Source organism: Monodelphis domestica, chromosome 8 (assembly GCF_027887165.1).
Source record: "Monodelphis domestica isolate mMonDom1 chromosome 8, mMonDom1.pri, whole genome shotgun sequence".
NCBI classification, from domain to species: domain Eukaryota; kingdom Metazoa; phylum Chordata; class Mammalia; order Didelphimorphia; family Didelphidae; genus Monodelphis; species Monodelphis domestica.
This window is the reverse complement of record NC_077234.1, coordinates 241,104,962-241,119,479: the sequence shown is the minus strand read 5'-3', so window position 1 is coordinate 241,119,479 and position 14,518 is coordinate 241,104,962. Positions and strand designations below refer to the sequence as shown.

The 14,518-nt window shown below is 40.1% G+C and overlaps 1 protein-coding gene across 5 annotated transcripts in view; it reads left to right on the top strand.

Annotated features, from left to right (window-relative positions):
- Positions 1-1,620: 1,620 nt before the first annotated feature.
- PHKA2 (phosphorylase kinase regulatory subunit alpha 2) overlaps positions 1,621-14,518 on the top strand; it is a 99,472-nt gene continuing 86,574 nt past the window's right edge. For 2 of the 5 annotated variants that reach the window (XM_007500818.3, XM_007500819.3), the window contains exons 1-2: positions 1,655-1,870; positions 11,009-11,167. In XM_007500818.3, the coding sequence (XP_007500880.1) occupies positions 1,793-1,870; positions 11,009-11,167 (237 nt within the window). In that variant the 5' untranslated portion in view covers positions 1,655-1,792. Of the gene's footprint in view, positions 1,871-11,008; positions 11,168-14,518 lie in introns of all 5 variants that reach the window. The other 3 variants (XM_001364096.4, XM_007500820.3, XM_056808692.1) reach the window with 3 other exon arrangements.

The window sequence follows — 14,518 nt, the reverse complement described above, 5'->3', positions numbered from 1 at the left end:
TACTTGCTAAACCTGAAACTCAAGTCCATCCATGACCCTCTCCTTACCACTGTTCTCTGTCTGTTTCTCTGTCTCTGTCTCTGTCTGTCTGTCTCTCTTCCATGTTCAGACCTTGAGTAGGGAGGAGAATAATGTTATCATTAAGAGAAATTAGAAAACCAAGAGGCGAGGTCCCTGTCAGTTCCCTTTTTGTGTGGAAGTAGCGTAGGAATAGGGGTGGAGAAGCCCTGATTTGGAGATAGGGCTGACCATGCAAGTGTAACGTTCAGTAACTTAGACTTCAGCATGGACTTCCCTAATTTGCCAGGTTGTCTGGGGTTTGCAGTATAACCAGCCTGTTGCAAAAGATACTAGCGCCCTTTCTTCTAAGAAATACCAGTTCCTGGTATGCAGAGCTCTGCTGTCCTCACCAAGCCAAGACCAGGCGGGAGATTGAAGAGGGCAGGGCTTTACCCCCATCTCTTCTCCCTCCTTTAAAGGGAGATCTCCTATGCTCCAAAGCTTGCAACACTAGAGTAGGAAGGGAAACTGCTGTAGATGGACACTGCAGGTGCTACTTGACTACCCAGTCCGCCAGTGCTTCTGCCTTTTTCTCCTCCCCTAAAATGGGATCAGAGTTTGAGCCCGGGGCTGCAGCTAGCCATTAGCCACACCCTTTGGGAGGCCAGATTAGGTGCCAAGGCATTTTGTTTTGACCTTTTTTGTGCTTTTGATTGCTCTCCCAACCAGGCAGGGGAAGAGGCTTTCCTGGGAGAGGCTAGAAAGATTTGAGGTTATTTGGGAGATACACTGGTTGACAATCTCTCGGTTCTGAACTAGCTCCAAGGGGTTTCTTTCCTTGCAGGGTTGGTTGGGTGAGTGGGCCCTGCTGGCCCCAGAGAGTGCTCCCAAGGAAAGTGAGCTAATAAGCGGCAGTTATTCTGAGGGAATTGGCTGACCCTACAAGCACTTTCCTAGCCTTCTTGGCTCCAAGGTCAAGTTCTTTCATTCACAATTTTTCTTTCACTTAAAAAAATAATTGTTTTTAATTGGCCAGCATTTATGTTCTCTCCCCCTCCTGCTGAGAAAGAAAAAGGAAGAAAACCTTGGTAACTAATAACGGGGCAATATCAATTTCACACAGGCCTCATCCAAAAATGTTTGCTGTCCTAAGAGGGGGGGAAATAACTAAAACAAAAAGCAACCTTTTTTTGGATAGGAGGTGGCTCAGTAAATAGAGTGCTAAACTTTGGAGTCGGGAATAGAACCAAGTTCCTGTCTCCGATCAGGTTTATACTAAATAGCTGATCCTCTCTCGGAATCAGTTTCCCCATCTGTAAAGTGGGGGTGATGACAACACCTGCCTTACCGGGTTGTACTGGGGTGGGAATGAGCTGGCACAACATATACACCTTGATTATTATTACCCAACACCACCACCTGACCAGATATAAAGGGGGTTATTTATTTATTCATTCATTCATTCATTTATGTGTTCGTTTGTTCAATTATTTATTTATTTGTTTATTTCAATCAGTGACTTCATGACTAACAGAGGCTCTTTATTTCGGAACCAACCAAGGATTACAACTCACAGCCAGCCCAAAGACCGCCGCTGCCAGCCAGGCAGAGATATGAATGAACTCGGGGGCGCGCGCGCGCGGGCCCGTGAGCAACGCTGGTTCCCAGAGAACGCGCAGTGGCGCGAGCCCTTGCTTCCTTCCTCCCTCCCGCGGGCCCTTGTGAGCGCGTGCGTGCTAGCTAGTGCCAAGGGCTGGGGGGTGGGGGAGCAGGGGCAGGGGGCAAGTAAGAGATGAGGAGCAGGAGCAACTCCGGAGTCCGTTTGGACGGGTACGCCCGGCTGGTCCAACAGACCATTCTGTGTTATCAGGTGGGTGCAGAGCCAGCCGTGCCCCACCCCCACCCCACTGTGCTGCTGGGCCGCTTCCCTGGGGGCTTTGGTCTGGGGGCCCCACCTCCGAGATCGAGACGAAGCTGGAGGGGGGGAGCCGAGCCCCGCGCTGGCGGAGGATGGGGCCGGGAAGAGCCCTCAGGGTACCCGCCCCCGGCCAGAGCCGGGACCTGGGGGGGGGGGAGGGGGGGTTGGCGCAGCAGCTCTGAGACCCGAAACAAGAGCGTCTGACATCTCTCCCCGCCAAGAACATTAGGGTACGACCCAGGCCGAACCCCAACCCCATCCCCGGAAGTGACCTGTGCGCCCTCAGGGCCCGGGGGCTCAGTGGGTTGTTACGCGACACTGCAGCCTGGCCAGGGCAACTCCTGGGGTTCAGTTCTGGGGATAAAAAAAGACTCAGCCCAGGAGATAACGGTCTCTTTCGGCCCCCTCAGCCGCGGGTTTTGTCTCTGGCTCTGTCTCTCCTCTCTTCCCCCTCTTCTATCTCTCATTCTCTTTCTAATCTCTCCCCCCCTTTCCTCTGCACTCTGCCCCACTTTGCTTCTTTGCCCTCCACTATGATTCTTTCTGTCCCTCTCTTTTCTCTTTCCCTTCTCCCCCAACCTCTCTTCTCCCTCCCGCTCTTCCTTTCCCTTCCGTTGGGTGTCTATAGTGTAGAAAATAGACCGTATGTGTTTTTGTTACTTTTATATTTACATTGTTTATGTATAGACACTCACTCCTGTCTCCCCCATCAGACTCTGACCTCCATGGGAGCAGTTACTGTTTCATTCTTTGTACTTGAACCCCCCGGCCCCCAGCACCGTGCCTGGCACATAGTGTTTAATCAGTGTTTGTTGACTGACTGGTGGGTCAGTGACCAGAACCTGATCTGCACTTGTTGATTAATTGATAAGTCTGTGATCGTAGGAGTCACCCCTCAAGTCAGTCAACAAATCCATTACTCTGTGCCAGCCACTAGCTAAGCGCTAAGGATACAATGAAAGAGCAAAAAAGTTACCAGCTACAAAGACCTTACTTTTCTAATAGGAGAGACAGTGTGAGAATAACTGAGGAACTTGTTCCTTCCATTGAAATGTTATTCTTCTTCTAGTGGCTTCTCAGTGGGGAAGTACAGGTTTAGGACTGTGCCTCTTACCAGCACCACTTATGGAGGGAGCTTTAAATAAGCAAAGGAAATGTAATTTGGTAGAGCACCGACTTTGAAAGGAAGAAACTGAGATGACCATTCTGCTACTAACTAGTGCTAGCTAGCCAGGATCTTGCCACAGCAAAGTGTTTTGTTTTTTTATTATCTAAGCTTCTGCTTTCCCATTCTTAGGGGATTTGGGATGCCCGGGGGTGGAGGAGAGTACTATGTTAAAATTGTTTACTTGATGTTCTAAAAAGGAACCAGAAGTTTTTGTCCAAACATAAATAGTATCCTTGACAGACCAATAGTATGCTAGAACAAAAAAAACTACTTCAGTCCCTTCTTTTGTGCTCTCTTCATTCTTCTGACCACCTCTGCTCCAAGTTAGTCATTACTGCACAGTTCATTACTCACTTATTCTCTAATTGTTTCACAGATGTTCATTTTCTGACTCCAGTTAGGTCCTTGAGGGCAGAAACCAGCCCCAGTGTTGAATATATGCAAGACTGTTATTAAGTACTTATTGATTGATTCTTAGCTGTTCCTGGTAATTCAGGTTTCCAGAATTGAAACAGCTTAAGGACCTAAGATCCATGTAAGATCTGTATTGAACAAATAAGGGTTACTTTGTTGTTGGATTTTTTTTTCTGTTCAGAATATTTTAACAGCTAACTTGAGAAAATCTGAGCTTTTAGATGTTTGTTTTCAGGGAATCAGTAGGTTTTCTTTCTTTTTTTTTACCTCTCTCCTTTCCTTGATACCACCATTAAATGTGAATTTCCTCAGCTTGCTTGAAAAAATAAAAGTATTTTTATGCTAGGAAATCTAGTAGTCTGTAGTTGTACAATTGTATAGTCAGCCATTGCCCTTGATTATATAGTGAAGCCTCCAGCTGGGGCCATTGACCTTAATGAAATTTAAAGTCTTGTTTTGCTTTGAACACAGTGACACATGTGTTTGCCCAGCTTTAGAGGTGATTTGATACTCTCAAACATATTTTTGTGTGATTTTTCTGTATCAACTTTGAAAAGATTAAAAATCATTTTTCTTTATGGATTCAGATGTTGAACTCAATGTATCAGTTGTACATGGTAGAATGGGAATATGGTTGTCAAGTGGTATAACTTCCCCCAAAATTATAGAACCATCTAGCATAGAGGTTCATAATCTTAGATCCATGGATAGATTTGGGGGGGGAAATATATATATAATTATTTTCATAAGTATCACATTGAAATTTACCATATTACATTGCATTTATTGTAGATCTCAAAATATTATAGAATATCATTACGGTCATCACTACTTGAAAATTATTACAGTCCTAGTAGACTGTAGACCCACTACTAGATCTTATATGATCATAGCCTTCCTATTTACAGATTATATTTCAATATAAATTATTTCCTCTATAATGGTATGTATTTTATTTTTAAAATATTTGAAGAAATGGTCCATAGACTTCACTGAGGGACCAGACAGCCAAAGGAGTCCACAATACAAAAAAGGTTAAGAACTCCTGATATTGTCCAGCTTCCTCCTTTTAAATAAGAGATAACTGAGGCACAGAAACAATTAAGTGATTTGCCCAAGATTACATATTAAGAATTAAAAGTGATATTGGAACCAAAGGCTTCTGATCCCTAAATTATTCTTCTGCCCCAATGGAAATAAAGGCAGACTGAGGCAACAAAGCTCTGAGCATGAACAATTTATTAACAAGGCTAACAGTAGCCAATAAATGGAATTAATGACTCCTCCGTACTCAAAGATACCAAGTGAGGGAGGGCAGTTTCTTTTATAGTTAACTTGATTAATAAAATGGCAGAGCAAAATCCTGAGCAACATAAATGTCTTCTGATTAACTAGAAAGTCAAACAAACAAACAAAAAAAAAACCCTAACATCATTTTGATATTACTGATTATTTGAACCTCAACTTCTGAAACCCCCTTTACCACAAACAAGATTTCTCATTTGAGTCACAAGTCAAAGGTAAAACAATCTTAGTTTCAATGACAAGGGAGAACAAGTTGACAAGGGAGAACAAGTGTCATCTAAGTCCCTGCCCATTACAATATACTTCTGACTACCATCTCCCCCAGGCTACCCTCCCTTCTGACAAACCCTCTCCCCAAATTCTCTGATCTTCTTTCACTCCTATCTCCCTGTAGGTAAGATCGATTTCTTTATCCAACGTTTCGCCTGTCTGTTATTCTCTTTTTGGTCCAAATCCAATGAGAATGTTTCAAGTGTTGCCCTCCATTCCTACTCCATACTGCACACCCATCTTCCCTCCCCTGTAGAAACTCTTTAATGCCTCTTTTATGTGAAATAATTTACCAAATTATACTTCTGTATTGTTTGGATGGGAATTTGGGAGAACTCAGGTGAGTCCCTGCCATCACCATCTTGCCCCAGTCTGATTCTTAGAGGGCTATACCTCCCTCAAAGGTATACATTTAGCTTGACTAAAGTTACAAATCAAAGAATAGTAAAAATCATGAATGTTCATCACTCTGTAATGATTTCATAAAGCTGAAGCAATCGTTTCAGCAAATAAAAAAATGAAAAGATTTATTTCATCCTTTCAAAGCTACTTTTTGGTCAGTACCATGGATCTTTATGAATCAATTTTTAGAAAAAAATCCTAGTACTGCAAGTATATAACAGCTAATACAAAATCAAAAGATAATGAAGAGACCTGTGATTAGGAGGGTTTTATTAACTAGGGTAACTAGTATACCTCCTCCTCCTAGCCAGGAAAATATGGAAGAACACCAGGAAGAGGGACTATGAGGTATCATTAAGTTTGCTGAGGGCCATTCATAATAGGTTGGATGGAGTTCATGGATATTTGTAACAATTTCCCCATACCTATTAATGTAAGAGCAATTGATTGGTAAGAGCACAAGCTTCCCCAGAGGGAGCAGTAGTTTTACAGATTGCCTTTACTAAAGAATTAACCTCTACCTGGGGGGAGAACCTGGCACTGGGTGTCTCAGAGACTGCTTTTGTTGTGTCTTGAGTTAGTTTTTCAATCTCAGTAGAAATGTTCTTCCTTGAGACTATTACTGCTGTCATCCTAAAAGTAGGCATGATAGCCCAAAATAATCTTTGTTCTGAAGTAGAGGTAGTGACAGAATTAGGCTTAGATCTCTTTTTATCTGTATGGTATTATGCTCCCAATTTTATTGTAGTTTTTTCCCTCTTAGATCTATAGAGTTATTATGAATTGATATTGATGGAGCCATATAGGCTATCCCACATATTTCATACCACCCTGAGCGAAGATGAATAAGACAACACATTGCAGAAATAAAATTGACCTGAGATTACCAATCTCCTTGAGAATTCTGGGAATAGTGGCAAAGAAGCAGTAGCATTTGCAAAAATTATGTTTTCCAGTTAACTCACTGAGTCTAGAGATGAAGCCTAGCACAGGTAAATGTTGCTACAGAAAATGGAAGGAGAGATTCCATTTTGTCATTCCTCTATATATTTAGTAGTTGCTAGATTAAGCCTTTTTAACATAGAGTTCAGAGGTGCGTAAAGATTGAGCAAATGGGAGTGGGGAAATCCAATACTTGATGGTGTTTCACTGATTCTTGTGAATTCTTAAGATATCAGATTGTCACACTGATTATGACTAATTAGGTGGATTCTAATCACTACTGGTGATTTCATGGTTAACAAAAACAAAAGGTACAAATGGTTCATTAGGTTAACCAGTAACCCTTCTCTTCATTTGACAGTTGTGGCATGGTTTCATTTACCTGGGCAAGTATAGACATCCAGGTGACAGTAGTGCTCCAAAGGAGCTGAGGATAGATCCAGCACCCATGGGGCCCAAAATGGCTTTGTCTCAATGTAGAGAATGTTCTACCTGACCATGAAGTCAAATGACATCATTATTCATTGTCCTGTCATTATGAGAGGATGGAGCTAGATGGGAAAAGACTATAGGCAATGATGTTAACATTAAAATAACACAAAACACTCATTAAAATATGATAATAAACTGTACTACTGTCAGAGTCCTATATTTGCACTAGTTCAAGTCAGGAGACAGGTTGTAGTTCCCTTGAGTCTTCATCAGTTAAAATAAATGTTATATACTTAGAGTCAGTGGACAGGCTCATTATATATCATAATATAATGCTGGTTTTACATGAGAACAGTGAATGCACAGGCCCTTTCTCCATTCTTGTTGGCAATTTGAGTGATCTGCAGCACCTAGAATGGACTTTCCCAGGCAAGTGGAGTCTTGAAGGTTCATTGGAATTTCAAGGTGTAGACTTTGTCATCAAAATGGAAGTCATGTAGTAAGAAGTCAAAAGGACTGATCTGTACTGCAGCTCCTGTTCCATGGAGTTTCAGTCTGTATTATAGCTCCCAGATGTAAGATTTAAATTTAAATCAATAACTCCAAGTTCTTATTTTTCATAAAGTTTATTAATAATCACTTGAAGTAGAAGAATTGAAAAAATAGAAGTACAAAGCCTAATAATTCTACCCTAACTGACCATGTGTATGGATTCTCTCACCTGCCTCCCAGCCTGCCTCCTCAATCACATTCCAGGAAACAGAGAGAGAGGGTGATGGTACACCAAAATTTTATCTTCTGTCCCTCCCACGTACGTGCATTCATGTCTGTCCATTCACACAGTTTTCACTCAGTGTGTACACATGCAAATGGGAGACTGGGTAAGATAAGCTGGGTCAGATGACCCTTGGAGAGAGAATTCTGTCTACACACAGATATCAGGCAGTAACCATGTCCCTTGTTAATAAAGATATATATATATATATATATATATATATATATATATATAAAATAAAAGATTTTATTTTGAAGGGAAGGATTACGAACAGCATTTCATAAGGAAAGATATGCAATTCCCTTCACCCTGGTCTGATTCAGTTTCCATCTCTTTACTTATGATTCAAATATATTTATATCCATCTCTTTCCTGAACCATATCCCATAACTTTTGGGATACTGATTGACTTTTGGACACCTTGAAGGTGATTCTTTAAGCATCTCATGTACAAGCAGGATCAAAGCAGAACTATTTCCCCCAAACACTCTCCACTTTCAAACTTTCCAACAACTATTGAGAATAGCATGATTTTCCCACTCACCTAGTTCTGCAGTTTCCATTGACTCTTCCCTCTCATTCACATATATAACTTCTATTACCAAATCTTGTTAATGTCTTCACTACATTTTTCATAAATATCACCTTTTCTTCACTCACATAACCATAATCCTGGTTCAGACCCTTATCACCTTTCACTTGTCCCTGTTGTAGTAAGTCCTTTGCCTCAAGTCTTTCTTTGCGCCAATCCATTCTCCAATTAGCTGCATCATACTCTAATCTTGTTCATTGAGTTCCATTGCCTCTCTTTTACCTTCCGGATCAAATATAAAGTCCTCTGTTTGGCATTTAATGATTTTTATAACCTGGTTTTTTCCCCATCTTTTTCCAATTTTCTTATAGTTTGTAAAACAGACTCTGGTCTAGCTACACTGATCTACAGCCTCTTTCTCTAACCTGATACTCTATCTTTCATCCCTCTGCTTTTTCACTAGATATCCTCAGTGCTTAGAATTCTCTCCCTCCACCCAAGCTTCCACCTATAAGGTCCTCCATGAAGCTTTTTGTCACAACTCAGATTATAATGTTCTCTCCTTTATGTTACTCATAGTACATTTCTTTGAATTCTTTACATTTCTATCATTTTCCTCTGAATCAGAATTACTTGTATAAGTATCTTTAGTTCCTCAATATAAACTCCTTGAGAACAAGGTTTGTGTTGCCCCTATCTTTGTATATCTAGTATCTAACACCTAGTAAGCATATGGTAAATGTTGTGTTGAACTGAAATCTCTAGAGAGGATTTTGTAGAGGAATTGGATGATCTCTAAGATGCCTTCCAAGACAGAAAATCTGTAGCATAATGTATGCTGTGTCCTAAAGGTGGCACATGAAACAGTTGCTGGAGGCAGTCTACTCCCTACCACATACAATCCCTGTTTTCTGTCCTCTCCTTCTTTGCCTCTCTCCTTTCCCCCATTCCCTCTTCTTAAACTCCTTCCCTTGCCCTCTCCCTACCTCTTTCCCTTCCACCATCTTATCTCACATGTTTCTGTTCCCCTTCCTATCCCTTTTTTCTCCTCTTTTCTTTGATTATGCAAAAACTTTAAGGATTCCTATTCCCACTATGCAGTACCAGCAGGCTTCCCAGCATTATCAGGGAAATAATATGCTGCTGTTGTGGTTGATGGAATTGTGTTTTTTTAGATCTTAAGTACCTTTAGTAAAACCCATGAGCAAGTCTAAGAAGGAAGAACACAAGAACGATAGGAATTTGTGGTAGAAGGCAAGATGTAGAAAAAGAGTAGGACTAAGATAGATAGGGATGAAACCATTGTCAGGTGTAGCAAGAGAAAATAGTTCGGGTCTGGGGCCATTGTTTCAGATGATAGAGATTAGGAAAGCAGAAGATTAGGGAGGTAAACATGAGGAGACTACGGTGTAAATAGAAATGTTACTGTAAAAACTACATTTCCTGGGAGCCCACTGAATTCCTGTCATTACTTGCTTCCTGTAGACAGAGGGATAAATTCAGTGGGCGGTCCTGGTCTGTTCTCTTTCCTTCCTCTTGGCAACTGTGGTGGTAAATAAGAATTTTAAACAGGTTGATGAGCCTTGGGACATGGTTTTTATTTTGTTACCTGTGTATTCTTTTACTTCTAATGATCATTAATAAATCTCTTAAAATATAATATTTTAAATTATTTGAGATTAGTTGACAAACTTCTAGAATAAGACTAAAATAATAAAATTATATTTATCTCTTGCTGCCTGAGCCACTCACTTAATTCCTCAGTAACCAAATCAACTTTTGAGTATAAATTACAGAGTAGGTGTTGATTTGCAATGGTAAAGAATATATCTTGACTGAGAGTTTTCTATACAAATGAAATGACAGATCCCATCCAGAAAAAATATCAATTATATACATGAGTTTTAAAAAAATCATCTTTACAAATAGTACAAGATAGAGCAGCAATTGCTATATTGCAGTATATCTGAAAAGGATCTGGGGCTTTTAATGAACTGCATTACTCATTATGATAAGTCATCAGTGTGAGGCAGAAGCCCCAAATTCCAGTACAGTTTTAGCCTGCATTCAATCATAATCTCTAGTGTCAGGGATGTGATATTCCCCACTGTACTTTGTACTAGTCATAGAACAGATGGAATGTGTTCTCTTCCAGGTAATACATTTTAAAAAGAGCATTGAGAAGAGATGACCATCTAGAGAATGATGACTAAAATGATGAGATAACCTCTTTTTTCTTTTTTTAACCCCTTAACTTCCATCATCTTCGAATCAATACTGTGTATTGGTTCCAGGGCAGAATAGCAGTAAGGGCTATGCCATGGGGGTTAAGTGATTTGCCCAGGGTCACACAGCTAGGAAGTGTCTGAGACCAGATTTAGATCTGGGACTTCTGTCTCTGGGACTAGCTCTTAAATCTACTGAGTCACCTACCTGGCCCCAGGGAGCATCTTGATAACAAAAAAGGATCAACTGAAGGGTCTGAGAATATTTAACTTGGAGAAGAGAACATGAATTTGTTCTTCAAATATTTGAAAATTTGTCATGTAGAAGAAGAAGACATTTTTCTTGACCCTAACAGCAGCATGGTAAAGTCTAAAGATGTCAATTTAGGTTTCATATAAGGAAACTTTCTCTAGTCTCAAGATTCTAATTGGTATAGTATAGCTTTCAGGTTGTATATCTACCAGCTTTCTAGAGGTATCTTGTTTATGGGCTTTGTTTTATTTCATAGGCAACTATTTTATCTTATTTGTCTATAAGAAACACTGAGGCCTTCCTCTAGGGGGAAAAACTGAATTGTAGTTTAACCAAAGGTTACTCTGCTCCTCTTTCTTTTTTTTTTTTCAGAGTCCAGTAACGGGACTACTTTCAGCCAGCCATGAACAAAAAGATGCCTGGGTTAGAGACAACATCTACAGCATCCTGGCAGTATGGGGTCTAGGAATGGCATATCGGAAGAATGCAGATCGGGATGAAGATAAAGCCAAGGCATATGAATTAGAACAGGTAGTTTGGTGGTAGTGACTCTGAATTAGATTTGGGCTAAGACATTATATTAACTCAGTAATTGATTTTTACATTGAAAGTCATTAAAATAGTATATGATTTATATGATTTCCCCAAATTTCTCCTCCTGAACTCCCCCTGCCCCTATTTTACTACATTCCTACTTTAGTTAGTGCTTAGGGAGTTCCAACCTCCTTGTTTTTCTCTTTTGGAGACTTTTTTCCATGCATCTAAAATCTCAAATGGAAATACACACACATGCACATATATACATGTATATAAACCCCCAATAAGTATATAAACCAACTGAATGCTGTATACATATTCTCAGTGTATGTTTATCTATGAATTGTGACTGTAGATGATCTCCAAGGTCTCTTTCAGCTTTAACATTGTGTGGCTCTAAATAATAAAGTCTGATTTTCAAAAAAAATTCTGAAATTTACTTCGAGACAAAATATAACAATTATGTAAAGTTTGCTAAAAAAAAAAAACTCCTGAGAATAATAGGAAGCATGAGAATAATTTCATGTAAACTGTTTATATAGTGCATATTTTATAGAATCTGAGTTTGAAAGGATCCCAGAAATCATCTACTGCAACTTGTTCTTGAACAAGATCCCCTTTCTAACATCCAGTGGTCATCCATCTTCCATATGAAGGCTTACCTTGATAGAGAGGAAACATACAGCCTCCTGGGAGAATTCTTTATACTTTTAGGAAATTCTGTACTCATAATATGATCTTTTTCCATATCTACTTTTACCTTTCCCCTCCTAAACTTACTCTCCTTCCTCTCAATACCTTCTTTTTACCCTCTAGTTCATCATATCCCTATTCTGGCTCACTTTCTTGCCTTTTTTAATCTTGGCCTTATAGTTTATCAGTTCAACCATGTACCATCACTCATCTTTAAATCCTTGTCCTCTTGTTTTCTAGAAGGTTACTCCTTATTATTGGTTACTTTGGATCAGGGTCCCTATTTTCCATCTCTGAGCTTGCTCCTAACCTTTTGAACACTATTAGAGGAAATCACACATTCATAACAAGTCCATAACAAATTTATGTTATCTAATTTCAAATGGACCCTTTCTGCTGCATATCAGAGCTTTTATTCTTGCCCAATCAAATCCCTTTCACATTCCCCATATTCATAGCTCCAAACCTTCTCTTTTCTCTGTTTGTTATGCCACCTACCCATTCCCCTTGACCTCCTATGTCACAGAGAAAATAAATCAATTTTAAAATCTTGTTTTCCCTACTCCGCAACTCAGAAAATTTCTTCATCTTCACTTGCCCACCTTTCCTTTGCTAACCAATGAAGAAGAGGTCATTCTTACTGTCAAGGCTCCTCTTCTTGTATCCTTGATTCTACCTCTACTTGTCTTTTCCTGTAGCTTTCCCCTTCATTCATGAAAACCCTCTTGAGCACCCTTTCTTCTTGAATACTCTCTTCTTTCTTGGCTTCTGGGCTACTTTTCTTATTCTCCTCCTAACTAGCCTGGCTGTTCCTCTTATTTCCTTTACTGGATTATCATCAATCTCCTAAACCTTTAGTTTTTCTGCCCTGATCCATCTTTTCTCTTGAAACATTCTCCCTTCACCTCATTTAATAGGTTCAGTTATTATCTTTATGAAGGTAAATTTCAACACTCCCTCCTGGGTCTCATTTTCTTTTCTCAGTTAGACTTTCAAATTAAGTGCCTGCTAGATATTTCCATTTGGGGGTTGCGTGGACATCTCAAACTCATTCTATCCAAAACAAAACAGACTATTTTCTCCCTTAATCCCATCTCCTTTCAAAGTTTCCTCTGGTTTATAAATGTTGTAGTATCCTTGACTTTTCAATCTTTCTCATTCACTCTCCCATATCCTGTCAGGCGTATCTCTGTAATAGCTGTTAAATATGCCTCTTTCTGTGAAGAGATGTGATCATTTAAGTGAAGCTAGCTGTTAAAAATGAGGCCAGCTCTGAACTTAAGGTTGCATCTTACTACTTCATGAGCATTCTTACTCCTCAGGGTAGGTCCCATGAAAATGTTGATGGGTTCGCAACCTTCCATAATATCTAGTTTGGGTTGTTTTGTGTCCGGGGTCATAATGTGCACAAGGACATAGCTGTTATTTAGGACTTTTAAAGCTACAAGTGTTATTCTAGAGAGAATTGGCATTTAGTTCTTGCTAGGAATTGCTGAATCAAGAGAAGTTGTAATTCCTTATAGCAGAGGCTCTTGGGTTCTTACCCAAGGAGCAAGCCTCAAGGCAAATCCCCTTGGCGATGGAAAAGCTGATTGAAGAGAAAATTCCTTAATTCCATTTTCCTGCTTACTTATGTGATTTAACAAAATCTCACAATTTTGCCTTCCCTCCCCATAGCTCTTGGGAAGTTTCTCCCAATTTCTAATTTCTACAATTGTGATAATGCTCCTGGGAGTCCAAGGGGAGTAGTTATTTTGTAGCACTCTAGTTCCTGTAAACCATGGCATTCTGAGACCTAAACTAAGAGTGAATCCAACAATCCTATACTGACTATTCCATGCAGCCAGTCACTGTAAACTACAAAATGAAATTGTCTCTAATGTTTTTGCAGGTACTTGACTTTTTCACTAAAAAAATTAAGCAAAACTTGTGAATCATCTTTGACTACTCCCTCTCCCCCTTCGCCATCTACCCACGGTGCTGACACCTGAGGCTGGCACTTTCCTAATTATCCCTTCTTCCTGCTCTTTCCAATTGATCTTGAGGCCGCAGCCTTTGTGCTTTGTGCTAGCTGGTCGAAAAGCGCCTCTGGTGTCACAGCTCTCCCGAGAGTTGCCACTAGCCATTTTGGGGACGGCTACTTCCTTCATCCATCTCTTCCTCTTTCCCCACCTCTGTCCTCCGCAGAGGGTTGGTAGAGACAAATCTTGAAACAGCTCTGACAAGTGTCTCAGCCTTTCTGAGATTTGTCAATCAGTAAACTAAGAGGATTTTTAAGTTCTATGTGTTGTGGCCTGGTTTACTTCCCTCGGAGTGGAAGTTTATCATGAAACATTTAGAGGACGATGACAGTCAAATATAGAAAGTAGTATTAAGAGGATAATCGGATTATTTTTCCTATTCATTTTAATAGGAGAATTTCATTAATTCCCCTTTTTTTGTCACTTTTAACTAACTCCAAAAGGAACCTTAACTCATTTGGAAAAAGGAGTAGATGGCCAAAATAGATATTTGGAAGTTCAATAATTCTGTCTCGTGTGATTCGTCTTTTTATCCGTGAAGGTCCAGAAATCCTGCGTTCTGTGCCTCAGGCTGCAATTTTGAGTTTCTGTGGCCTAGAAAAGGAGCTCCCTGGTAGCTAGCCTTTTGTGG